The sequence below is a fragment of the Struthio camelus genome, chromosome 31 (assembly GCF_040807025.1).
Source record: "Struthio camelus isolate bStrCam1 chromosome 31, bStrCam1.hap1, whole genome shotgun sequence".
NCBI classification, from domain to species: domain Eukaryota; kingdom Metazoa; phylum Chordata; class Aves; order Struthioniformes; family Struthionidae; genus Struthio; species Struthio camelus.
Window position 1 is genome coordinate 3,649,162 of NC_090972.1, and position 24,051 is coordinate 3,673,212.

Sequence of the window (24,051 nt, forward strand, 5' to 3'; positions counted from 1 at the left end):
TGCAACCTGGCACTGCCCCACTGCAGCCCAGCTCCGCCTCAGTGCAACCTGGCACTGCCCCACTGCATCCTGGTTCTGCTCCACTGCACCCTGGTTTTGCCCCACTGCAGCCCAGCACTGCCTCACTGCACCCTAGTTCTGCCCTACTGCAGCCCAGCATGGCCTCACTGCACCCTAGTTTTGCCCCACTGCAGCCCAGCACTGCCTCACTGCACCCTGGTTCTGCCCCACTGCAGCCCAGCACTGCCTCACTGCACCCTGGTTCTGCCCCACTGCAACATGGCACTGCCCCCCACTGCACCCTGGTTCAGCCCCACTGCAACCTGACACTGCCCCACTGCAGCCTGATTCAGCCCCACTGCAAGATGACACTGCCCCCCACTGCAGCCCAACACTGCCCCCCACTGCAGCCCAGCCGGGCACAGGCCTGAGAGCAGCCCCACCCCGGGGAGCACTGCAGCGGGGGCCGCAGGGACCTGGCAGCGCCACTGCGCAGTGAGCAGTGCGGGGTGCTGTGTGGGCACAGCACCCACGGCCTGGATGGCAGCGCGGGGCGCAGCGCGCACTGCAGGTGGGGGTCGCTCCCCCCAAACCCACCCGGACGCCGGGGTCCCCTTCGTCACTGCAGCGACGGGGGGGGGGTCCCCACGTCCCCTGCATCCCCCCAGCCCCAGGCAGCCCCCGGCTACGCGCACTGGCCACAGCTCACTTTATTCACTGCACTTGGGAAGAGAAGGCACTGCACGGGGACGGGGTGGGGGGTGACCCGCACGCCGGGGTCCCGACCCGGACGCCGGGGTCCCGCCGGGGTCCGCCGGGTCACGGCCAGAGCCCCGGGGTGGGGACGAGCAGCCAGGAGCGCGAGGCCGGCTGAGGCTGCACCGCGGGCAGAGTTAAGGGGATTTCCCGCGGCGGCTGCGGGGCTCGAAGCGGGGCGGTCGTCGCTCAGTCGGGCGTCCCGACGAAGTCCCAGAGGAGGCGGTTGACGGTCTCGGGCTGGTCCTCGGGGAGCCAGTGGCTGGCGCCGGGGACGATCTCCAGGCGGCCCTTGGGTGCCATGCGCCGGCGCAGCCACGGCGCCATGCGGGCGTCCAGGAAGGCGTCGCGGGCGCCCCAGAGCAGCAGGACGGGTGCCGGGGCGCGCTCCCGGCACACCGGGCTCACCCTGCGGCGAGGGACGGGCGGCTCAGCACCCAAGGCGAGCGGTCCCGCATCGGTTCAGGACCCAAACCGAATCGGCCCCAAATCGGTTCAGGACCCAAATCGGTTCAGGTTCAGGATCTGAATTGGATCAGCCCCCAATTGGCTTGGTCCCGAATCGGTTCAGGACCCAAACCGAATCAGCCCCAAATCGGTTCAGGACCCAAATCGGTCCAGGACCCAAATCACATCAGCCCCAAATCGGTTCAGGACCCAAATCGGTCCAGGACCCAAATCAGATTGGCTTTGAATCGGTTCAGGACCCAAATCGGTCCAGGACCCAAATCAGATCGGCTTTGAATCGGTTCAGGACCCAAATTGGTCCAGGACCCAAATCAGATCGGCTTTGAATCGGTTCAGGACCCAAATTGGATTGGCCCTGAATTGGTTCAGGACCCAAACCGAATCATCCCCAAATCGGTTCAGGACCCAAATCGGTCCAGGACCCAAATCAGATCGGCTTTGAATCGGTTCAGGACCCAAATTGGATTGGCCCTGAATCGGTTCAGGACTCGAATCGGTTCAGGTTCAGGATCCGAATTGGATCAGCCCCAAATTGGATCAGTCCTGAATCAGTTCGGGATACAAATCGGACAGGCCCCAAATTAGATCGTCCCCAAATTGGATCGTCCCCAAATCAGTTCAGTCTCAGCTCAGCTCCCAGTTGGTTCAGGACCTGAATTGGTTCAGGACCTGAATCGGTTCGGTCCCCGAATCAGTTCAGGACCCGAATCGGTTCAGGACCCGAATCGGTTCAGGACCCGAATCGGTTCAAGACCTGAATTGGATCAGCCCCAAATCAGATCAGGACCCAAATGGGACCGGTCCCCAAATCAGTTTGGCCCCAAATCAGATCAGGACCCAAATGGGACCGGTCTCCAAATCAGTTTGGCCCCAAATCAGATCAGGACCCAAATGGGACCGGTCCCCAAATCAGTTTGGCCCCAAATCAGATCAGGACCCAAATGGGACCGGTCCCCAAATCAGTTTGGCCCCAAATCAGATCAGGACCCAAATGGGACTGATCCCTGAATCGGTCCAGCCCCAAATCAGATCAGGACCCAAATGGGACCAGTTCCCAAATCAGTTTGGTCCCAAATCAGATCAGGACCCAAATGGGACCAGTTCCCAAATCAGTTTGGTCCCAAATCAGATCAGGACCCAAATGGGACCGGTCCCTGAATCGGTTCAGCCCCAAATCAGATCAGGACCCGAATGGGACTGGTCCCTGTATTGGTTTGGCCCTGAATCGGTTCAGGACTGAACCAAACCAGCCCTGAATCAGGTCGACCCCAAACCGGCTCAGCCCCGACCCGAGGGCACCCGCGGGGGCCGCTGCTCCTACCCGAAGACGTTGCGGTAGTAGTTGAGGGGCGGCGTGAGCCCCCGCGGCTGCGAGAGCCCGTACAGGTAGGCGTCGAGCTCCTGCTCCGTCAGCCGCCGCCGCGGCGCCTGGATGCCGAACCAGCGCCCCACCAGGAACGTCTTCAGAAGCTGCAGGACGCAGGCAAAAATCCCACCGGTGCCGTGGGAGAGCCGGCTGCCGCGGAGCCGCCGACCTCCCTGCTGCCACCCTCGCAGGGACAACACCCGTGGGTGCCCGGCTGGGACTCACCTCGAAGTCGTCCAGGGAGAGGAGCAGCTCGGGCAGCCAGGGCAGCTGGAAGAGGAAGATGTAGCTGGAGCGCAGCAGCTGGGTGGGATGGCAGGCGGTGAAATCTGCAGTCGGGAGCCGGCGTCAGCGGAGCTGCCGAGGCCACGGGGCCCCTCGGCAAGGCGGAGGCGAGAGATGGTGGCCTCGCCTCCTCGTGGCGTGGGCGCAAGGGATGGTGGGTGATGGCTGTGGACGTGGCATGGCCACGAGAGGTGGCACCTGAGATGGCCATGAGAGAGGGCACCCGATGGCAGGGCCACAGAAGATGCTACCCAATGGCATGGCCCTGAGAGATGGCACACCCAGTGGCATGGCCATGAGAGATGGCACAAGAGATGGCCACAAGAGATGGCACCCAACAGCATGGCCATGAGAGATGGCACAAGAGATGGCACCCAAGGACATGGCCATGAGAGATGGCACAAGAGATGGCCACAAGAGATGGCACCCAAGGACATGGCCACGAGAGATGGCACAAGAGATGGCACAAGAGATGGCACCCAACAGCATGGCCATGAGAGATGGCCACAAGAGATGGCGGCACCCAACGGCATGGCCATGAGAGATGGCACAAGAGATGGCCACAAGAGATGGCACCCAAGGACACGGCCATGAGAGATGGCACAAGAGATGGCACAAGAGATGGCACCCAAGGACATGGCCATGAGAGATGGCACAAGAGATGGCCACAAGAGATGGCACCCAAGGACATGGCCATGAGAGATGGCCACAAGAGATGGCGGCACCCAACGGCATGGCCATGAGAGATGGCACAAGAGATGGCCACAAGAGATGGCACCCAAGGACATGGCCATGAGAGATGGCACAAGAGATGGCCACAAGAGATGGCACCCAAGGACACGGCCATGAGAGATGGCACAAGAGATGGCACCCAATGGCATGGCCATGAGAGATGGCACAAGAGATGGCCACGAGAGATGGTACTTGACGGCATAACCGCAAGAGATAGTACGAGAGACGGCCACGAGCGCAGCCCCTCACCTGTCATGACCGCCCGGTGAGGCGCGTTGATGATCACCAGCTTCTCCACCATGTCCGGGTAGACGGCAGCAAACTCCCAGGAGAAGAGCCCACCCCAGTCGTGACCCACCAGGATGCACTTGGGGACCCCTACGGAAGGACAGAGGGCCACCCGTGAAGGCCAGGGGTGGCGCAGGTGGCGGGTGCCCCCCGACGGCGGCTCCTCACCCTTCTCGCCGCGGGTGCCCAGGGCCTCGACGACCTGGCGGATGTCCTCGAGCACGTTCTCCACCCGGTAGCTGCTCCTGCTGGGGGGCTTGTCGGAGGCGCCGCAGCCCCGCAGGTCCAGGGCCACCACGCGGAAGCGGGTGCTGAACTCGCGGAGCTGGTGGCGCCAGCAGAACCTGCGCCGGGGGCGGGGGCGAGGTGGCTAACGAGCTCTCCTCGTTAGCGGGGTGGGGTGTCCCACCACCCAGGCACCCACCAGTTTTGGGGGAAGCCGTGCAGCAGCAGCATGAGCGGGGCGGCGGCGGGGCCGGCGACGACGTAGTGCAGCCGCAGCCCCGAGTCCTGGGGGGAGACGGGGACCGGGTTGGGGGGGCCCCCCAACCTCCTCCCCACCTTGGAACCCCCAAATTCCCCCAAATTATTCTGCCCCCCCCCCACAAGTCCCCCAACCGGCCCCCGGAGCCCATCAGCATCACCACCAGACCACATTGGCCCCCCTCAAGTCCTTCTCTGGCAGCCCCCCCCCGGCAGCCCCCCTAAGCCCCCACTAGCCCCCCCAGACCCCCAGCAGCCCCCAAGTCCCCCATTAGCCCCTCCAAACCCCCAATCCAACCACTGTCCCCCCAGCCCCCCAAGAGCCCTCCCCAAGCCCCCCCACTGCTCCCTCAATCCCCCCCTGGCCCCCTCAGACCCCCAAAAGCCCCCCTAATCCCCTGAGCCCTCCAGCAGGCCCTCAAATCTGCCCTGAGCCCCCCATCCACCCTGAGCCCAACAGCCCCCCAAAATCTGCCCCTCAGCCCCCCACTAGCCCTCTAAATCCCCTCCTCAGCCCCCAAGCCCCCCAAATGCCCCCCAAATCCCCCCAAGCCCAACAGCCCCCAATCCCCCTTAGCCCCCCAATAGCCCCCTAAATCCCCTCCTGAGCCCCCAATCCCCCTGAGCCCTCCAACACCCCCCAAATCCCCTCCTCACCTCCCCAACTCTCCCAAATCCCCTCCTCAGCCCCCCAATCCCCTCTGAGCTCCCCACCAGCCCAAATCCCCTCCTCAGCCCCCCAATCTCCTCTGAGCCCCCCCACCAGCCCCCCAAAAATCCCCTCCTCAGCCCCCCAACTCTCCCAAATCCCCTCCTCTGAGCCCCCAATCTCCTCTGAGCCCCCCACCAGCCCCCCAAATCCCCTCCTCAGCCCCTCAACTCCCCCAAATCCCTTCCTCGGCCTCTCAATCCCCTGAGCCCCCCACGAGCTCCCCAAATCCCCTCTTGAGCCCCTCCACTCCCCCTGCTAGCCCAAATCTGCTCCTCAGCCCCAAATCCCCCGAGCTCCTCAGCTCCACCCCAAACCCCCTCCTGAGCCTCTCAATCCCCCCTGAGCCCCCTAACACCCCCCAACTCCCCTCCTCAGCCCCTAAATCCCCCAAGCTCCCCAATTCCCCCAGACCCCCACTAGCCCCCCAAATCCCCTCCTCAGCCCCCAAATCCCCCAAGCTCCCCTGCTCCATCCCAAATCCCCTCCTGAGCCTCTCAATCCCCCCTGAACCCCTCAACAGCCCCCCAAATCCCCTCCTCAGCCCCTAAATCCCCCGAGCTCCCCAATCCCCCAGACCAACTCCCCCCAAATCCCCTCCTCAGCCCAAATCCCCTCACCAGCCCAATCCCCCTGCTAGCCCCCCCAAATTCCCTCCTCAGCCCCTCAATCCCCTCTGAGCCCAACAGCCCCCCAAATCCCCTCAATCCCCTCTGAACCCCCCAGTAGCCCCCCAAATCCCCCAAATCCCCTCCTCAGCCCCTCAATCCCCTCTGAGCCCAACAGCCCCCCAAATCCCCTCCTCAGCCCCTCAATCCCCTCTGAGCCCCCCAAATCCCCTCCTCAGTCCCTCAATCCCCTCTAAGCCCCCCACTAGCCCCTCAAATCCCCTCAATCCCCTCTGAACCCCCCACTAGCCCCCCAAATCCCAAATCCCCTCCTCAGCCCCTCAATCCCGAGCCCCCCCAACAGCCCCCCAAATCCCCTCCTCAGCCCCTTAATCCCCTCTGAGCCCCCCACTAGCCCCCCAAATCCCCCCCAAATCCCCTCCTCAGCCCCTTAATCCCCTCTGAGCCCCCCCCAACAGCCCCCCAAATCCCCCCCCCGAGCGCCCCCCCACCTGGAGGTGCAGGTGCCGGTGCTCCCCGTAGGTGCCATCGGCCAGGCCGGGGGGGGGCCGGGGGCGCACCCGCCAGCGCAGAGCCCTGCAGGGGCCCCGGCGCAGCAGCACCCAGGGCACCCAGAGCCCGTAGGCGCCTGCCGCCACCGCCACCGCCGCCACCAAGGCCACCCGGGCCACGGCGCGCCCCAGGGCCAGCAGCAGGCGCGTGGGCACCAGCAGCAGCGTGCACAGCGACGGCAGCATGGCTGCGGCGTGGCACCGCGTCACCCCAGGGTGGCACGGCACCTGCGTGGCCCTGGCGCCGGGGTGGCTCATCACCGGGGTGTCCCGACGCTGGGGAGGTGTCCTGTCACCAGAGTGTCCCATCATCTGGGTGTCCCGACACTGAGATGGCCCTGGCACCGGGGTAGCCCATCACCAGGATGTCCCGACACGACATGTCCCAGCACCCAGCTGCCCTGTCACCAGGGTGTCCCATCACCGGGGTGTCCTGATAATGGGGTGCCCTGGCACCAGGGTGTCCCATCACCTGGGTGTCCCGACACTGGGGTGGCCCTGGCACCAGGGTGTCCCATCACTGGGGTGTCCCGACACGACACGTCCCAGCACCCAGCTGCCCTGTCACCAGGGTGTCCCATCACCTGGGTGTCCCAACACTGGGGTGGCCCTGGCACCAGGGTGTCCCATCACTAGAGTGTCCTGACACTTGGGATATCCCAGCAACCAGCTGCCCTGTCACCAGGGTGTCCCATCACTGGGGTGTCCTGATAATGGGGTGCCCTGGCACCAGGGTGTCCCATCACCTGGGTGTCCCAACACTGGGGTGGCCCTGGCACCAGGGTGTCCCATCACTAGAGTGTCCTGACGCTTGGGATGTCCCAGCAACCAGCTGCCCTGTCACCAGGGTGTCCCATCACCGGGGTGTCCTGACCCTGGGGATGTCCCAGCACCCAGTTGCCCTGTCGCCAGGGTGTCCCATCACCTGGGTGTCCTAGCACCAAGGAGCCTGGCAGTGGAGTATCCCAACATTGGGGTAGCCCTGGCACCTGAGTGGCCCATCACTAGGGTGTCCCGACATTGGGGTGGCCCTGGCACCTGGATGGCCCATCACCGAGGTGTCCTGACACTGGGGGTGCCCTGGCACCCATCTGTCCTGGCACCTAGGTGGCCCATCACCAGGGTATCCTGACACTGGAGGTGCCCCAGCACCCAGCTGCTCTGGCACCAGGGTGTCCCAGCACTGGGATGTCCCATCACCCAGCTGTCCCATCACTGGGGTGTCCCCACACCAGGGTGTCCCTGTCACTGCACGTGCCCACCACCGGGTGCCTGTCACCAGGGTGCTCCCCGTTGGGCACCCCAACACTGGGTGCACCCCTCCGCAGGGTGCTCGTCACCAGGGCTGCCCCACTGCACCCCAACACCCCTCTACCCCCCATGGGCCCACCGACCCCCAATACCTCACTGTCCCCCATTGACCCCCATGGCCCTGCTGACCCCCAATATCCCTGCTGCTCCCCATTGCCCCCCGCTGCCCCCCATGGCCCCACTGCCCCCCAATACCCCAATGACCCCCCTGGCCCCACTGACCCCCATGGTCCCACTGACCCCCAATATCCCTGCTGCTCCCCATTGCCCCCCGCTGCCCCCACGGTCCTGCTGCCCCCCATGGCCCCACTGCCCCCCAATACCCCACTGACCCCCCTGGCCCCATTGACCCCCATTGACCCCCATGGTCCCACTGACCCCCAATACCCCACTGACCCCCCTGGCCCCATTGACCCCCATTGACCCCCATGGTCCCACTGACCCCCAATATCCCTGCTGCTCCCCATTGCCCCCCGCTGCCCCTCAGGGTCCTGCTGCCCCCCATGGCCCCACTGACCCCCAATACCCCACTGCCCCCCAATACCCCACTGACCCCCATGGTCCCACTGACCCCCAATATCCCTGCTGCTCCCCATTGCCCCCCGCTGCCCCCCATGGCCCCACTGCCCCCCAATACCCCAATGACCCCCCTGGCCCCACTGACCCCCATGGTCCCACTGACCCCCAATATCCCTGCTGCTCCCCATTGCCCCCCACTGCCCCTCACGGTCCTGCTGCCCCCCATGGCCCCACTGCCCCCCAATACCCCACTGACCCCCCTGGTCCCATTGACCCCCATTGACCCCCATGGTCCCACTGACCCCCAATACCCCACTGACCCCCCTGGCCCCATTGACCCCCATTGACCCCCATGGTCCCACTGACCCCCAATATCCCTGCTGCTCCCCATTGCCCCCCGCTGCCCCTCACTGCCCCTCACGGTCCTGCTGCCCCCCATGGCCCCACTGCCCCCCAATACCCCACTGACCCCCAATACCCCACTGACCCCCATGGTCCCACTGACCCCCAATATCCCTGCTGCTCCCCATTGCCCCCCGCTGCCCCCACGGTCCTGCTGCCCCCCATGGCCCCGCTGCCCCCCAATACCCCAATGACCCCCCTGGCCCCATTGACCCCCATTGACCCCCATGGTCCCACTGACCCCCAACACCCCACTTCCCCCCTGCCCCCCCCAGGCCGCTCTGACTCCTCCCTTGTTTCACTGACCCCCCCAACACCCCTCTGACCCCCAACACCCCACTGCCCCCCATTACCTCTCTGGTCCCCCAATACCTCACTGCCCCCCAATACCCCACTGCCCCCCATTGCCCCACTGCCCCCCAATACTCCATTGCCCCCCAACACCCCATTTCCCCACTGACCCCCATTGCCCCGCTGCCCCCCCGGCGGCTCCCACTCCTCCCTTGCCCCACTGAACCCCCAATACCCCTCTGAGCCCCCAATACCCCTCTGCCCCCCATTGCCCCACTGCCATCCAGCACCCCACTGCCCCCCAACACCCCACTGACCCCCAACACCCCATTTCCCCACTGCCCCCCCCGCCGCTCTGACTCCTCCCTTGCCCCATTGACCCCCCCACCCCTCTGACCCCCCAACACCCCACTGACCCCCCCCCTTTCCCCACCGCCCCCCCCACCTGCTCTCGCCGCTTCCGCGCCCGCCCGCAGACGCTGCCGCCGCGGCCCCGCCCCCTCCGCCCCCGCCCTCCTCCTATTGGCCGCGGGGGGAGCCAATGGGAGCGGAGCGGGGTGGCGAGGGCGGCGGGGATCACGTGGGGGCGGGGGGGGCCGTCCCTGCTCCCCCCCCCCCCGTGTCACCGCGTCCCGGGGGGGGGGGAGGGAACCGCTTCACCGGCCGGGCCGGGGGCTTGGGGGGATCCGGGGACCCGCCGTGGGGCAACGACCCCTCCCCCCCCCGTGGGGCAGGGACCCCCCCCCCATAGAGCTAGGACCCCCCCCCACCCAATGGGGCCGGGACCCTCCCATGGGGCTAGGACCCTCTCTAGAGCCAGGACCCTCCCCAATGGGGCCAGGACCCCCCCCCCCAATAAGGCCAGGACCCTCCCATGGGGCTGGGACCCCCTCTAGAGCCAGGATTCCCCCCAATAGGGCTGGGACCCCTCCATTGAGCCAGGACCCCCCCCCCATAATGGGGCTGGGACCCCTCTACGGGGCTAGGACCCCCCCCATGGGGCAGGAACTCCCCCCATGGGGTTGGGACCCCCTCTAGAGCCAGGACCCTCCCCATGGGGCAAGGACCCCTCATAGAGCCAGGACCCCCCCCCCCAATAAGGCCAGGACCCTCCCATGGGGCTGGGACCCCCTCTAGAGCCAGGACCCCCCCCCCAATGGGGCTGGGACCCTCCCCATGGGACTGGGACCCCCCATAGATCCAGGACCTCCCTCCATGGGGCTGGGACCCTCCCATGGGGCTGGAACGCCCCCCCCCAATAAGGCCAGGACCCTCCCATGGGGCTGGGATGCCCTCTAGAGCCAGGACCCCCCCCAATGGGGTTGGGACCCTCCATAGGTCCAGGACCCCCCCTTAATGGGGCTGGTACCCTCCAATAGGGCTGGGACCCCCTCTAGAGCCAAGACCCCCCCCATGGGGCTAGGACCCCTCCATGGGGCAGGGACCCACCCCCAAAAGCCGGGACCCCCCCCCCCCCAGGGATTTCCTGGCTGATCCGAGACCCTCAAATCCCGGGATCCTCTGACCTCGCCGTTACGCACCCCCCCCTCCCCAAAATAAAGAGAAAAGCACCAGAAAGCGGCCGGTTAACATTATAATTCCGTACAAATGTTTATTTTTGCCAGGAGATCCGCACAAAAAAAATATATATAATAATAATAAAAATAAAATAAAAATAAAGATAAAACTTGAAGGGGAGAAGCGAAAACTCAAGGGATTCCCTCCTAGCGGCGCCGAAATCGGTGCCCCCCCCCCAAAAAAAGAAGGATTTTGGACATTTCTCGTCTTTTTTTCCTTTTTTTTTTTCCTTTCCCCTCGGATTACATCGTTCTGGCTGAGTCCTAGCGCGCGCGAGGCTGCGGAAACGGCTACAAAATCCTACGGCCGCGGGCGGAGGGAATTAAATAGTGTCGGATCGGTCGCGATTACAACCCGGTTCGCCCACCCGCATTGCAAAACCGAGCAAGATCCCCCCCCGCCCCCAAAACCCCAGTTTTTGGAAGGGGGAAAAAAAAAAGGACGGAAAGGAAGATCCCAACGAACCGTAAACGTTCCGGCGAGTTTGCAAAACGAGACGAAAAGAGGCAAAAGCGCCTTTTCCCACCTAAAAAAACCCCACGACGCTACCCGTGACTCCCAACCGCCGGCGAGAAAAGGTTGGGCGGATTGTGAAAAAAAACCAAAAAGAGTTAAAATATTAAAAAAAAAAAAACAAACCACTAATATCGCTACCAGCTAGATACGGGGAGGGGGTTGTTCTTTGCATACATATAAATTATATAATATTTGTGGGTTTTTTTTTCCTTTTTTTTATTTTACAACCGTACGCTCTGGCCGAAGGTCCCGACCGGCTCCGTTTTCTTGGCCGCTTCCCGCCGCGGCGTTTTCTGTACAAGCGCGACGAGCGCGGGGAGGGGTCGACTGCCGGAAAAATTTAAAAAAAGGAAAATAATAATAAAAAGAAAAACCCGGAAAACCCTGAGCTTAAAATTAAAGGACAGGAGGAGACGAGCATCCAAAGTGCTTTCGGGAAGGAGAAGAGCCGGAGCTCAGGCCTGAGCGTTTCCAGAGGGCGGATGAGCCGCTGGGTTTTTTTCCCCCGCTTGGATGCAACCAAAATCTGGAAAAAATTGGTTTTTTTTTTTTTTGCTTTTTTCCAGCCTGGTGCCTCGAAAGCAAAGAAATTCCCCGTTTCGGCACGTGCCGCGCGATCCCGCGTGATCCCGCGGAGAAAGCGGGCGCCCGAAAGGGTCGTCAGCAAAAGCAAAACCCGGAGACGTCCCGGGCCGCCGCCGGGAAGCTCCGTAAAGCCCCGAGGGATGCGGGAACGCCGGAGCCCGACGCCTCGCGGCTGACTACGGACGCGGCTGAGACGCCTCCGGGAGTTTCCCGGTGGCTTTTCCCGGCTCCGGGCTCCTCCGGCTGGTCGGAGCGAGGGGGAGCGGGCGGCAGCTTGGCAAGTCGATGGGAACGATCCCAAAATTCCCGCTCGCCGACCAGCCGCCAGGAGCCGGAGCGGTCCCGGGGCGGCTTGACAAATCTCCGCGACGGAGGCGTTTCGCATCGATCCGGGAAGCGTTCGGAGGCGTCACGGGCTCCGGCACCTTCCTCGCTCGGCGCATCCGGCTCGGAGCCAAGCGGGAAGCGGCTCGGGAGGGACAAACAGACCCAACCGGTTCGGCCGGGAATTAAAAAACAACAACAACAACAACAACAAAAATAAAACACCCAATCCCAAACCTGCTGCTTCTCGGCCCCGGATGCAGCCGGAGCCAAAACTCTCCGCAATCACCCTGCGCCCGGGGATGCGTTTCCGGCAGCGAGCTGGAAAGAAAGGTTCAGTGCGACACCGGCTTTAAAAAAAAGAGATGCGTTTATTCCATGATCAGTACAGACCAAAATGCATATTCACTGTATATTAAAGGAAAAAAAAAAAAAAATTATATATAACCCCGATCCGTTGAAACTCCAGAGCTCGCCCAATCCTGACGCGCCGGGATCGTACTGTATAGTGGGTATTTATGGCACCGTAACGTCCAAAACGGGTCCGAGAAAGAAAATTATAAGGAGGGACGGCGCGCGCGTGCCCGGGGCGAGCTCCTGCCCCTCCCCGGGGCGGCCCAATCCGTCCCGGTATAAAAACGTTTTTTTGAGTTTCGTTTTGTTTTGTTTTTTTTTTTTCCTTCCCCTGTGTTTTAAACAATATTTTACCTTTTTTTTTAAAAAAAAAAAACAAAAAACAAAAACCAACGCAGCTGTCTGCTTTTACAGTTAAAAAGAAGAGGCTTAAACGTGGGAAACCGAGCAAAAGAGAAGCGAGTGTCTTTACACCACGATTTGGTGGGCTCTCCCCCCACCCGCGACCTCCCCTCCCCGTCCCCCCCCTCCCCAAAAAAATAACCTCAAACAAATATATGCCAACTATATTCACTATACAATACAGCCACAGGCAAACACGAGCGGCCGGGCGGTGACTCCGCCGCCGGTTGTTGTTTTTTTCTTTTTTTTTTTTTTTTTACACCCCCCCCAAAAAGCTCCCTGACGGCGGCGAGGACGAAAAACACCCTCCGTGGGGGCGAGAGCAACGGCAGGTTTTTCCGGAGGAGGAAGAAGAAGAAAATAAAGAGAGGAAAACAAACAAAAAACCCCCCAAAAAACGGACTGACTTTGGTTGGTAGAGCTAGCTCCGATTGCCGGACCTCGGCGCGACGCTAAAACCGGAGGCTGGAGGTTTGGGGGCCGTGGCCGGTGGGGGGGGGGGATGAAAAAAATCAGAATCAAAACCGCACTCGATCAACGGCCAGTGACGACGTGACACCTCCACGGGGGACGATTCCCTTTTTCACAAGCGGACACTCACGGAGAACGGCTCCCGGCTCCCACCGGCGCGGGGTTGGGGAGGGGATGTGGAGAGGGGTTAAAGCGGAGTTGAAAGGCAAAACCAGCGAACGGAAAGGACCGGGTTGCAGATTGTTGGTGGGTTTTTTTTTTTTTTTTGAACCCCGGAAAAGCCGGGGAAAGCGGCGGCAGTTGGGGGGGGGGGAACCGTCCTGGGCTAGCCAGGATCACCCCGGCGCCGAGCGGGATGCGGCGCCGCTTATTCCTTCCGCAACCGAGGACCTCGAGGGTCTTGGAAAACCAAACAACAACAACAACGAAAAAAATAAAGGGCGGGAAGGACGCGAAGTCCCAGATATACCGTGAATACGTTTGGCATAGAGTGACGGAGGGAGGGGGGGGGAGACGGCCCTCGCCGGCGGCCGCGGGGCCCAACCGGCGCGGCGGTCGGCTCGCTCTTCCTTGCAGCGGTGTCGGAGACGGAGAGGAGGAGGGGGGGGAGCGAAGACGTTGCAGACTGTAAGGCAGACCCTGGCTGATCCTTCGGAGGCCGCGGCGGAAAGATCTGCGACGGTCGGACATGCAGGAGGGCCGCGGCGCCGCTCGCCTCCCAGCCGCCGCTAACACTACGGAGAGTCCCAAGAGTTTCGCCGGGAGCGTTTCGAGAGGCAGGAGGAGAAAAACCCAGGCGCTCTTAGAAAAGATTCTCTTCGAATATTGCCAACAAATCGCTCTGGAAATTCATGTCGATGGTGGCTGCCATCTGCAAGGCGGCAGGGAAGAGGAGAAAGGGGTTTAGTCGGGGGTCGTGGCGCCGGGAGCCGGTGTCACCGCGACGGGGTTAAAAATCCCAGAGACCGGCACAAACCGCTTCCGGTCGCTCCCGTGGAGCTGCCCCGGCACCATTCACACGGTGACAGCGCGCGGTCAGCCGGCGGTGACGCCGGGTCCTCGACCGTCATCGTCCCCCCACCCCACCGCCTCCGCTCCAACAACCGGCTGCACTCACCGCCTCTCTGCGTCGTCGCTCCTGCTCCCGCTTCCTGGCCATCTCTCTCTGCTGATCCAGCATGGACTGCGAGGACTGCGCCTGCGAGCTCTGGGCTTGGGGCGCCGAGGCGGCGGCCGACACCGGCTGTTGCTGCTGCTGCTGCTGTTGTTGCTGCTGCTGCTGTTGCTGCTGCTGCTGTTGCTGCTGCTGCTGTTGTTGCTCCTGGCGCCTCCGGACTTCTTCGTGCACCCGGCGAGCCTGCTCCATGGCGTCGTCGTCATCGCGACTCCTGCCAAAGCCGGGGCAGCGGTCAGTGGGGGGGACGCTTCGGGCAGCCAGTTACATGCGGTTTGGCTACACCCGGTTTAGTTACACCCGATTCAGTTACACTTGATTTAGCGACACCCGATTTAGTTAACGCCAGCCTGGTCCTGCCGGTGTCGCACAGCGGCTCGCCGCTGCTCGGAGCGTCGGATAACGAGGAAACACCGTGCTGGCGAGGGCAGGACACCTCCGGCTCTAGCGCCCAGGTACAACCTGCCCAGGTACAACCCACCCTTCGGCTCTGATGGGGACCCCCAAGCCGGCTGTTCGCCTTTCAGCCCAGGGCCGTAATTGCGGGAGGGGACGAACCGGTGCGGGCAGTGTCTTGCACCCCGTTTTGCACAGTGTGGCACACCTGGGGGGCTCAAAATTTTTCCCCTCTCTGCCCAAAATGGTATCCGCAAGCTGTATTTCGACAGCGCCGCAGCATGCAAAAATGGCTGCGGCTTAGGTAGCACCCTAAAGATTTGGGCAGCACCCTAAAGATTCGGGCAGAACCCCAAAGATTTGGGCAGCACCGAAGAGCCAAGCAGGACACCCCAAAACGCCCGGCACGAAGGTGCCCTCACCTCATCCTCTCCTGCTCCCGCCGCAGACGCTCCTTCTCCCTTTCCACCTGCTCTGCCTGAGCTTTCAGCGCCTTCTCGCGCTCCTCCTTCTCCCGCGCCGCCCTCTTGAACTGCTCGAAGCTGTCGCTGGAGGACTTGGCCGTGGAGGACGGCGTGGTGGGGTGCTTCTGCACCAAGCTCGCCCACGAGCCCATGTTCTTTATCTTCAGGTCCTGCGGAGCAGAGGGAGGCGTTTTTAGGACACTTTCTGCCACGGGAGAAAGAGGGCTGGAAAGGTGACCCTGGTCCTCTTGGCAGCGTGGCACGCTGGAGGTGGCGGCAGGAGGCCGTGGGGCTGGAAGTGGTGGTGGGGCTGGATGTGTCCGTGGAGCTGGAGGCAGCCGTGGGGCTGGAAGTGGCTGTGGAAGGGGCTGAAGAAGGCTTGGGGCTAGAGATGGCTATGGAAAGGGCTGGAGGCAGCTGTGGGGCCAGAGATGGCTGCAAAAAGGGCTGGAGATGCCTCCAGGGCTGGGGATGGCTGCAGAAGGGGCTGGAGATGTCTCCAGGGTTAGGGATGATTGCAGAAGGGGCTGGAGATGTCTCCAGGGTTAAGGATGATTGCAGAAGGGGCTGGAGATGTCTCCAAGGCTAGAGATGGCTGCAGAAGGGGCTGGAGATGTCTCCAAGGCTAGAGATGGCTGCAGAAGGGGCTGGAGATGTCTCCAAGGCTAGAGATGGCTGCAGAAGGGGCTGGAGATGTGTCTAGGGCTGGGGATGACTGCAGAAGGGGCTGGAGATGTGTCAAGGGCTGGGGATGGCTGCAGAAGGGGCTGGAGATGTCTCCAAGGCTGGGGATGGCTGCAGAAAGGGCTGGAGATGCCTCCAGGGCTGAGGATGATTGCAGAAGGGGCTGGAGATGTGTCTAGGGCTGGGGATGACTGCAGAAGGGGCTGGAGATGGCTAGAGAAGGGGCTAGAGATGTCTGCGAGGCTGGAGACGGCTGTAAAAGGGGCTGGAGATGTCTCCAGGGTTGGGGATGGCTGCAGAAGGCGCTAGAGTGTCTCCAAGGCTGGAGATGTCTCCAGGGTTGGGGATGGCTACAAAAGGGGCTGGAGATGTCTCTAGGGCTGGGGATGACCACAGAAGGGGCTAGAGATGTCTCCAGGGCTGAGGGCAGCGGGACCAACCCTCTGGCCCTAATAGCACCCATCCGCCACCTTCCTCTTCCCGCCCAGAGCGGGCAGCGCAGCAAGCGGTGGGGGACCCAACTCCTTCCCGGCAGGGCAGCGTGCCGACAGTGCCGCGCCGCCCTCCCCTCCTCTTCAACCTCAGATCGGCGGCTTCGGATTTTGGCAGAAACCCAGCGCCCCTCGGAGCTGCTCCCCTGGCCCCTTCTCGCAATTTATCCTCTATAACCTCAGCGCACGGTGCCGGCATCACACGACCCCTTTTCCCCGGAGAGACGGAGCACGGGCAGGGCGGAGTGGTACCTTTTTGGGGGCGACAGGCGTTTTCGGCTCCTGTTTTTGCCTGTCTTTGTCCTGCACACCGGGCGGGGGCGGTGGCGGCGGCGGCGCGTTCTGCTCGGGGGGTCTAATGACAGGCCGCCCGCCCTCCAGCGGCTTCATCTCCGCTCCTGCAACGACAACCGCAGCGGTGAGAGGCCGCCGGAGCCTCCTCCGAGGGTGCTACAGCGAGCCGGCGTCACCGCCGGAGGGTTTCCCCGTCCCAAGCATCTCGGCGCGCATGGAGCGGCTACGGGAGCCGGGACTCACTTTGCTGGATGTGCGCGGGCGGCTTGATGCTCTCGGGGTGTTTCGGCGGGTCCTGCCGCAGCGGGGGGCTGAAGGTTTCGTTGCGGACGACGGGCGAATGCATCTTCTCCTCCTTGGCCGCCAAGGGCTGGGACTGCACGACAGAGGCGGCTCTCATCTCCTGCCACGGTAGCACAGCACAAGGGTCACTCAGCACCACCCGGCAAAACCTCGTCCCTCTGGCTAAGCTCGTCCCACCTCCCGTCCCCGGCCGGCTTGGGAAGCAAACCGTTGCCGAGACCCTCGCTCTTAGCGTGTGCCGCCGGCCGGCCGGCGTCGCAATCCGCCGCGGGCGGCCGAGTCGTCGCTTGGGGGTTTAGCGCTGCTGGGGACCCGGCGTCGAGGCTCTGCCCGCCTTTACCTGTTTTTTGGGCTGGATACTTTGCTGAGGTGGCGACTGGTGGACCAAGCCCTGGAACGGCGGCATCTGTGGGGAATGCATCATGAGAGGGGAAGGGGCTTCCCTCAAGTGACCTGCAACAGTTCGGCACCAGTCAGTTAACCGTCAGCAGCACCGGCTCGCCAAACATCACCCGCCGCCCCCGGCCGCCGGCGCGGGGCAACGAGCGCGACCGCGAGCGTCCCCCGAAACCTCCGCCTTGGCTCGCAGGACGCCGCGAGCCGACGTCGGGCAGCGGCGAGCGCCGCCGGAGCAAGAGCACAAGGCCGGTCGGCCCGGCCTTCGGATCCGGCCTCGCAGAAAGGGCGGCAGGCCACGGGCCGTCCCCGAGAGGGATGGGCAGGCGGAAAAGGCCCGAAATCCCCTGTAATTCCACCTCTGCTGCTAAGGAAGCTGCCGGGTGGCCAAAGAGCCACCGCTTTGAAGCTCTCGTAGCGCGTTTCCTTGGTTTTCCCCCGTTCGGAAAGCACCCCGGCACCGTGCGCAGCAGCCGCGGGGCCGAGTTGAGGTAGGGCCCCGAGTTTCAGCTCTTCGTTAACGTTAAAGGGGGCAAAAACGAGTCGAGCGGCTCCTTTCTGAGGTTTCGGGTGGCCCGGCTCGCACGCTGACGCTTGCAAGAAGCCAGCAGCCAGCAAGGCTGCGGGCGCCTCTTCCCTGCCCATCCCGAACGCCGGGGCCGGGCTACAACTCCTCCAGCACGAACGCCGCCGGGACGCTGGGAGGAAACGCTCCCCCGGCAGCGGAGCCGCCTTGGCTTTCGCCCCCGAGACCGCATCTTCGGGCAGCGAAGTGAAGCGTCAGCCTCGTCTCGCTCGGTCCATTGAAACACGGGCTGATCGGAGCGCCGAGGAGGACAGCCGTGGTCTCCTCTCGTTCGACCTATGTACGCGGACCGGCGGAGAGCCGGGGAGCAAAACGATGCTCCGCTGAGCGCTTATTCCGGCTCTTTAACGAGACTACGCCTGTTCACCCGGGATATTCAGCAGAGAGGCTCCACGGAGCCGAAGGGGCCGTTCGGCCCACGGAGGGAAGGCCTGACGGGCCGCAGCTGGAGATCCAGCAAGCAACGATGCGGCTGAGACAAGCAAAACCAAGAGCACGCCAGCGCGGCCTTCCCAAATCGCGTTGGGAAGCTCCAAACGTACGGAGGCGCGAGGGAGGCGAAATGGTGCGCCGGGAGCCCGCGGCGCCACGCGAGCCTAAAACCCGGCGCCAGGAGCGCGAACCCGCGTCAACGCCGAGTCCCCGGCCGTAGGGAGCAAGGCGCTGCCGCTCGGGGGAAGCTCTGCCATCTCCTACGCGAGGCCGAGGCCCTGGCGAGGCCGAGCGCGCGATGCCAGCGGGCCCGGAGACGCCGGCTTCCCGTGCCAGGTCCCCGTCTAGCGGGATACTTTTACTGGGAACAGGCTAAGAGAGGAGCTGAGCGATCCCCTCTTGGAGAAGCAGGCTGGAGACCCACCACGGTGGTGGGACGTGGCCAAGCCAGCCACGTTTGACGAACCAGCGCTTCGGGAATCGGCGCTCTGTTAAGAGGGAGCGCATCCAACTGTTTTTTAGAGCCAGGAAAGGCAATCTGCCCGTTGTTCAGCCTGTAGCCATCTTCATCCTGCTCTTTCCTTTCAAGGAATGCTGGATATTGCCGGAGACCGTCCCCACAAACTGTTGCTTCTCCCTCACGGGGCAGCTCGGCACATGGGCTGCCGCGCTCGCCCCTCCGAGTCTCCGCGCTTCAGGCCGTGCCGTTCGCGGCACGCAAAATTACGCCCGAAGGGAGCGCGCCACCCTGAGCTCTTCTAAAACCACGAGCCGTCTCCTCGAGAGCCATCGCCAAACACCTCATCACACAGCGGCGCTAAAAGAGACCGTGACGAATCCGAGTTCGGCGCTCAGCCCAGCTCCTGCTCCCAGACTCAAAATCTGAGCTCCTAAGGGAAGCCGAGAGGCACGGTCACGTCAACGAGGCCGAGCACTAGCCCCCGATCACCGGGGCTTGCTCCGAGCCCAGCACCGTCTTCCACCGACCGGTCTTAAGCCAAGCTCAGACGCCAAGGGGGGAAAACAAAACAAAACAAAACAAAAAACGCACGGCAGCCCGACCCATCCCGTACCCCTAAGTTGTCGCTTAACCGCAACTTCGCTACGGTTAGACTCTACCGAAGGCCCAATTCCACCGCTCACCGGTCGAGTAGGGATCGGGCTTATGGTGCCGGGGTGACGGGTGGTGCTGGATTACTTGCTGGGGTTTCGCCGGCTGCGGCTGGGGCTGCGGCTGGGGCTGCGGCGGGGGCGGGTGCTGCTGCGGAGGTGGCTGCGGCTGGGGCATGTGGGGAGGGAACGGCATGGGCTGCATGTGCATCGGCCGCTGCTGGGGCGGGTGCTGCAGCTGCGGCACCGCGGGATGCGCCGGAGGCTGCAGGGGCGCCTGAGGCTGCGACTGGACCTTCACTGAAGGGAGAAGAGGAGTCTGCGGCTGCACTTTCTGCAGCTGCTGAAGGTAGAGCTGCATCTGGCTGGTGCTCAGAGGCAGGCTGTGGTGAGGCGCCGGCGGGTCCTCGTCCTCCAGCAGCACCTGGGGAGGCTGGGGCAGAGGCGGCTGAGGGAGCAGGGGCTGCTGGCTTATGGCTGGCGACACGGCCGGAGGGCGCGAAGGCTTCGGGGGCAGCGCGGCGGCTCGGTTGCTGGGTCTCGAGGGCTGCTGAGGCAGAGCGTTGTGCAAAGCTGGGGAGAAAGGCAAGGACACGGTGGCACCACGGACGACAGCAGAGACGAGGCTACATAACCCAGTTCCCCTCGCTAGGAAGGAAACGCGGTCGCAAGCCCAGCTGCCCATCCTCTTCCTCCCACCCCGGGGTGCCTCGAGGTGCGTAACCACCCTCCGGCTTGGCCTGGGCCGCTCGGGCCAGGGCTCACCTGGCGGAGAGACCACGGCGTGTTGGTTCAGGTGGGGAGGAGTGCTGTGCTCGGGCGGCTGGGGCAGGTGGGGCGGCAGCTCCGGCTGCGGCAGGTGCAGGATGGGTTGGGCGAAATGCGTCATAGTGTCGAACATGTTCCCCGGGAGCGGGTGCTCCAGCACGGGGACCTGGGCAGGTACGAAAGGCGGCGGGGAGGACTTCATCGACGGCGGCGCTTGCGGCGGGACAGGCGGCGGCGGCGGCGGCGGCTGGGGCTGCAACTGCTGCGGTTGCAACTGCTGCGGCGGCGGCGGTGGCGGCTGGGGCTGCTGCGGTGGCGGCGGCTGCTGCTGCGGTGGCGGCGGCGGCTGCTGCTGCTGCGGCGGTGGCTGCTGCTGCTGCTGCTGCACCTGCTGATGGTGGTGATGGTGATGCTGAGGAAGAGGAAACGGTGCACGTTACCGAAACGGTAATTTTGCAACCAGGTCCCCAGCTCGGGGCGGTGGGGGAACTCAAAGCAAAGCACCCGCCGGCCTCCGCCGCTCAAAAGCGGGCGCGTGGCATCCACGGGGCTCGAGATCCTCGGGATACCCCCCCCCCCAATTCCCTGGTGACTCCATCCTGGCTCTGTCCGGAGGGACGCCCCCTTTCCTACCTTTTTCTGCTCTCGCCCCGAATGCCCTTTCTTCTTCAGTTTTGGTGCCAGTTCTGCAAAGACAAGAGGCGACAGAGCAAACGTTAGCCCCCGCGTGGCGCTGCCCGAGGAATCGCCCCCCGAGACGGGGTGGGGGCGACCGACCCCTCTCCCTCCCCTTCCGACGCCGGCAACGAATTCGACCCGAGCAAACTAAAGCGTGTTTTTACACCTCGCCTAAGCCAGCTTTGTGGGAAAGCCCGACCGGGGGTCGGACTTTTCGCTATCATATTGCCGCGAGCGAACGTCAAAGTAAAGAGCCGGGGTGAGATGGGGGGGGGGTCCCATTCCCACCGCGAGCGGCGAGCGAGCCTCCGAACGGCCTCGCGCCAACGCCGCGCGCAACCGCCGGCTTCAGCAGCCTTTTAAAAGTTATTCCCGGCACGCCGGGTGGCTCCAAGCGGGAGCGATAAGGAGCAAAAGCGACTTGGCAAGGGAGCGCGATGTTGGGGGAAAAAAAAAAAAACCAAAAAAAACCCGGCTACGCCGCCGCCGATCCGCCCTCCCAAGCCCGAAGCTCCGCGGAGGATTCGGCTCGCCTGGCCTCCGGCCGCGCGAGCCAACCCAGGCCCACGTTCTCCCGCCTCCTCCCTCGGCCGGCGAGATATTTTTAAGGCGCCAGCAGCGAAACGGCTAACTTTGCGTACGCGAGGCACTTTCCCAGGATGTCCTCTGCCAAGAAGCGGCGGCTCGACAAAAATACATCGTCCCCCATCGGCTGGGCGGCCCCCTCTCCCCTCAAAAATGCCTCCCGACGGACCGCCGGCTCCTTGCCCTTATGTGGCGTTATTTCAGCTTTCCTTTGGCCCGGACGGCGAAAGGGGAATTTCTGAACGCGGCGGCTTTTAAACGGCCTCGGCAAAGCCAGACTCGCTCCTTTGCCCAAACGTCCCTCCAGCCGGGAAAAGAAAAGATTCCCACCGAGGGCGTCGGGCGAAAAGGCAGGCAAGCGCGAGAGCTCCTCCGCCAAGGCTACGCTGCGTGCCCAGGCTCTACGAAGGCAGGCCTAATTGCAATTAAAGATTAAATCCGCTTCTGGCCTTCCCCTCGTCTTCTGCTCTATCGTAAGGCAAAGCTCACCACGAGTACGCGCCGGCCTGAGCCTCCCGCCTACTAACCCTGTGGCCCCCGTCAGCCTTAAAAGGATTCCCCGCTATTTCCCCCCCACTCCCCAAAAACGATCCCGGCGTCCCAGCTCTGCTGCTCTTCGCCTGCCCATTCTTTCTAACGGGCAAAGGGCAACGGCCCGAGCGCAGGAGTTTGAGCGCGCCCGAACGGCTCCAGATGAGCCGTGCAAAGCCGCCAAGAAGGCAAAAAGACGGGAGCTCGGAGGGCCAAGTCACGGGAGAGATGTTTGAAACGCTGGACAGGCTGCAAAGCCAAAAAGCAACGAGTTCCCGCTGGGTCGAGACTGAAGTTTTGATGAGGATTGGATGTTAAAAACAATAAACCAAAGCAAAGAGAAGAGCAACAGCAATAGCTATTACTAGCACTAAAGGCAAGATTTTAACCGCGTTTTTCCTCCCGAGGCTTGCAACGCAATTCACTCAATCAGCTGATTTTCTGCAGCCGCTAAAACCGAAGCAAAGCGAGAAAAGTTGCTCGGGAGGGGAAAAAAAAAAAGCAGTTGGAAAGGACAGAATCGGGCTGCAAAACCGCGAGAGCTACTCTGCCCACACACGTTGCCTCGCAAACGCAAGACCTACTCGATTCAGATGCGCAAAACCCCTCGGCGAGGCTCAAAGTTCGGCTGACAAAACCGCGCGGCCCAGGCTTCCCGCAGGAAAGGGAGCGGGAAGAACGAGGCGCAGGGGAACGGCGCCGTCCAGCGCGGAGCCGTCGGCGATGCCCGGCAAAGCAAGATGGGTCAAAAAAATAAAAGCACCTTTGGGAAACCCGTCCCTTGCAAAGAGCGGCGTCGGGACGCCGGGGAAGACGGGCGCGCTCTGGCTGAGCGCCGACGATGCCGTCGGCCTTGAAAGAGGGCAAAGCGCTGAGGTTTTCCCGCACGAGGAGGGAAGGCGTTTTTCGCAGCTCCGTTTTTGCAAGCGCAAAGGCGGGCCAGGAGCAGGGAACGGCGCGTCCCTTCGGCTACGCGTCCGCGCCGAAAGACCCGGCTCGGGCGGCCGGGCGGTATCGGGGAGAGCAGGAGGCGGCACGGAAAAAGGGGGAAAAAGCCCCGTTTCTGGTTTACGAAAGCATTCCCGGGGGGGAAGAAAAAAGAGGAGAAACACTGCAGACTTTGCAGGGAAAGAGATGAGAAAAGTTTCGCGCTGCGGAAAAGCGGGATATATCGTCGCGCGAGCGCCGATGTGTTGGGGACGAGGCTGGAGAAAGCTGGGGACAGCGAGCGGGGAGCTGAGGCTTTGGGAGAGATGAAATATCTCCCCGTCTAGATGGCGAGATAACCCCAGGCGCCGTTTCTACCGGCGCCGAGGGAAAAAAAAAAAAATTGAAGGATTTTCGGGATGCAAAACCACTTCCCGGCCCCGCGCTGCCACCTCGCCCGCTGCAAAGTCTTTGGAGGCGGCAGACGCGTCCCCGGGGATGGAAACGTTTTCTCGCCTGACCTCCGAGCCCTGCCTGAGTTTTAGGCTGGGAAAGAAAGCAAAAAACCCACCCAGCGACGACGCTGCGCACGCGGTTTGGTTGTTTTTTTTTTTGTTCTTTTTTTTTTTAAAAAAGCAAATTCCATGATGTCACTTCTGCGTTTTTCAGCGCAGAAAGACTAAAGGAGCGCGCGATTCCTCGTAACCGCAGCCTCTGCTAACGCAGGCGTGTTGCCGGATACGTGCCTTTCTAGAAAGTTTCTACAGTGTTTTTCCCCCTACTATTTTTTTGCCCTAAATATAATCTTCTTGCTCCCACCCACGCTCTCCTAGAATAGCAAAAGAATAATATCTCATTATCTATCAGCAAGGCTACGGTTTCTGCTTTAAATTATTGGTTAAAACTCTGATTCCATGATTATACAAAAGGTGCGTTTTTTCTGTAGCAAGCCAAACACTTTATTTATTTTATTATTTAAAAAACAAAAATATAAAAACTATACAATTTCTCGGGTCGTTTTGCAAAGGAAAGATCGCAGTTACATTACTGTTAAAGCAAAAAAAAGCATGCAGATAAAATAGAAAAATAAACAGCTTTTGGAGAAAGTAATTATTTGTAGCAGAGCAAACACTGACCGGAAAGAAAGCGGAATAATAAAAAACGGTCAGAAAACAGCACATTCATTGTCAAAATTCATTCCAGCGTCCACAC

The 24,051-nt window shown here is 62.4% G+C and overlaps 2 protein-coding genes across 30 annotated transcripts in view; both read right to left on the reverse strand.

The window, feature by feature from the left end:
- Nucleotides 1-690: 690 nt before the first annotated feature.
- Nucleotides 691-9,295, reverse strand: LOC138063071 (epoxide hydrolase 3-like). Of its 6 annotated transcripts, XM_068922853.1 has the most exons (8): nucleotides 9,236-9,295; nucleotides 6,208-6,668; nucleotides 4,320-4,405; nucleotides 4,064-4,239; nucleotides 3,857-3,985; nucleotides 2,816-2,919; nucleotides 2,546-2,694; nucleotides 691-1,165 (listed from the first exon to the last, which is right to left on the reverse strand). In XM_068922853.1, the coding sequence occupies exons 2-8, from the start codon at nucleotides 6,577-6,579 to the stop codon at nucleotides 946-948; spliced, it is 1,236 nt and encodes a 411-aa protein (XP_068778954.1). In that variant the 5' UTR covers nucleotides 6,580-6,668; nucleotides 9,236-9,295; the 3' UTR covers nucleotides 691-945. The 6 variants fall into 6 exon arrangements, with proteins under 6 accessions (XP_068778954.1, XP_068778950.1, XP_068778949.1 ...); XM_068922849.1 differs by having other exon boundaries at nucleotides 3,857-4,239; nucleotides 6,208-6,605; XM_068922848.1 differs by having other exon boundaries at nucleotides 3,857-4,239.
- Nucleotides 9,296-12,144: 2,849 nt separating this feature from the next.
- The window catches only part of BRD4 (bromodomain containing 4), an 85,949-nt gene continuing 74,042 nt past the window's right edge, over nucleotides 12,145-24,051 (reverse strand). For 22 of the 24 annotated variants that reach the window (XM_068922996.1, XM_068923004.1, XM_068923000.1 and 19 more), the window contains 9 exons: nucleotides 20,752-20,804; nucleotides 20,116-20,530; nucleotides 19,384-19,923; nucleotides 17,167-17,279; nucleotides 16,767-16,926; nucleotides 16,482-16,627; nucleotides 15,013-15,224; nucleotides 14,138-14,408; nucleotides 12,145-13,891 (listed from right to left, as the gene is read on the reverse strand). In XM_068922996.1, coding sequence (XP_068779097.1) covers nucleotides 13,823-13,891; nucleotides 14,138-14,408; nucleotides 15,013-15,224; nucleotides 16,482-16,627; nucleotides 16,767-16,926; nucleotides 17,167-17,279; nucleotides 19,384-19,923; nucleotides 20,116-20,530; nucleotides 20,752-20,804 — 1,979 coding nt within the window. In that variant the 3' untranslated portion in view covers nucleotides 12,145-13,822. The remainder of the gene's footprint in view (nucleotides 13,892-14,137; nucleotides 14,409-15,012; nucleotides 15,225-16,481; nucleotides 16,628-16,766; nucleotides 16,927-17,166; nucleotides 17,280-19,383; nucleotides 19,924-20,115; nucleotides 20,531-20,751; nucleotides 20,805-24,051) is intronic. The other 2 variants (XR_011136688.1, XR_011136689.1) reach the window with 1 other exon arrangement.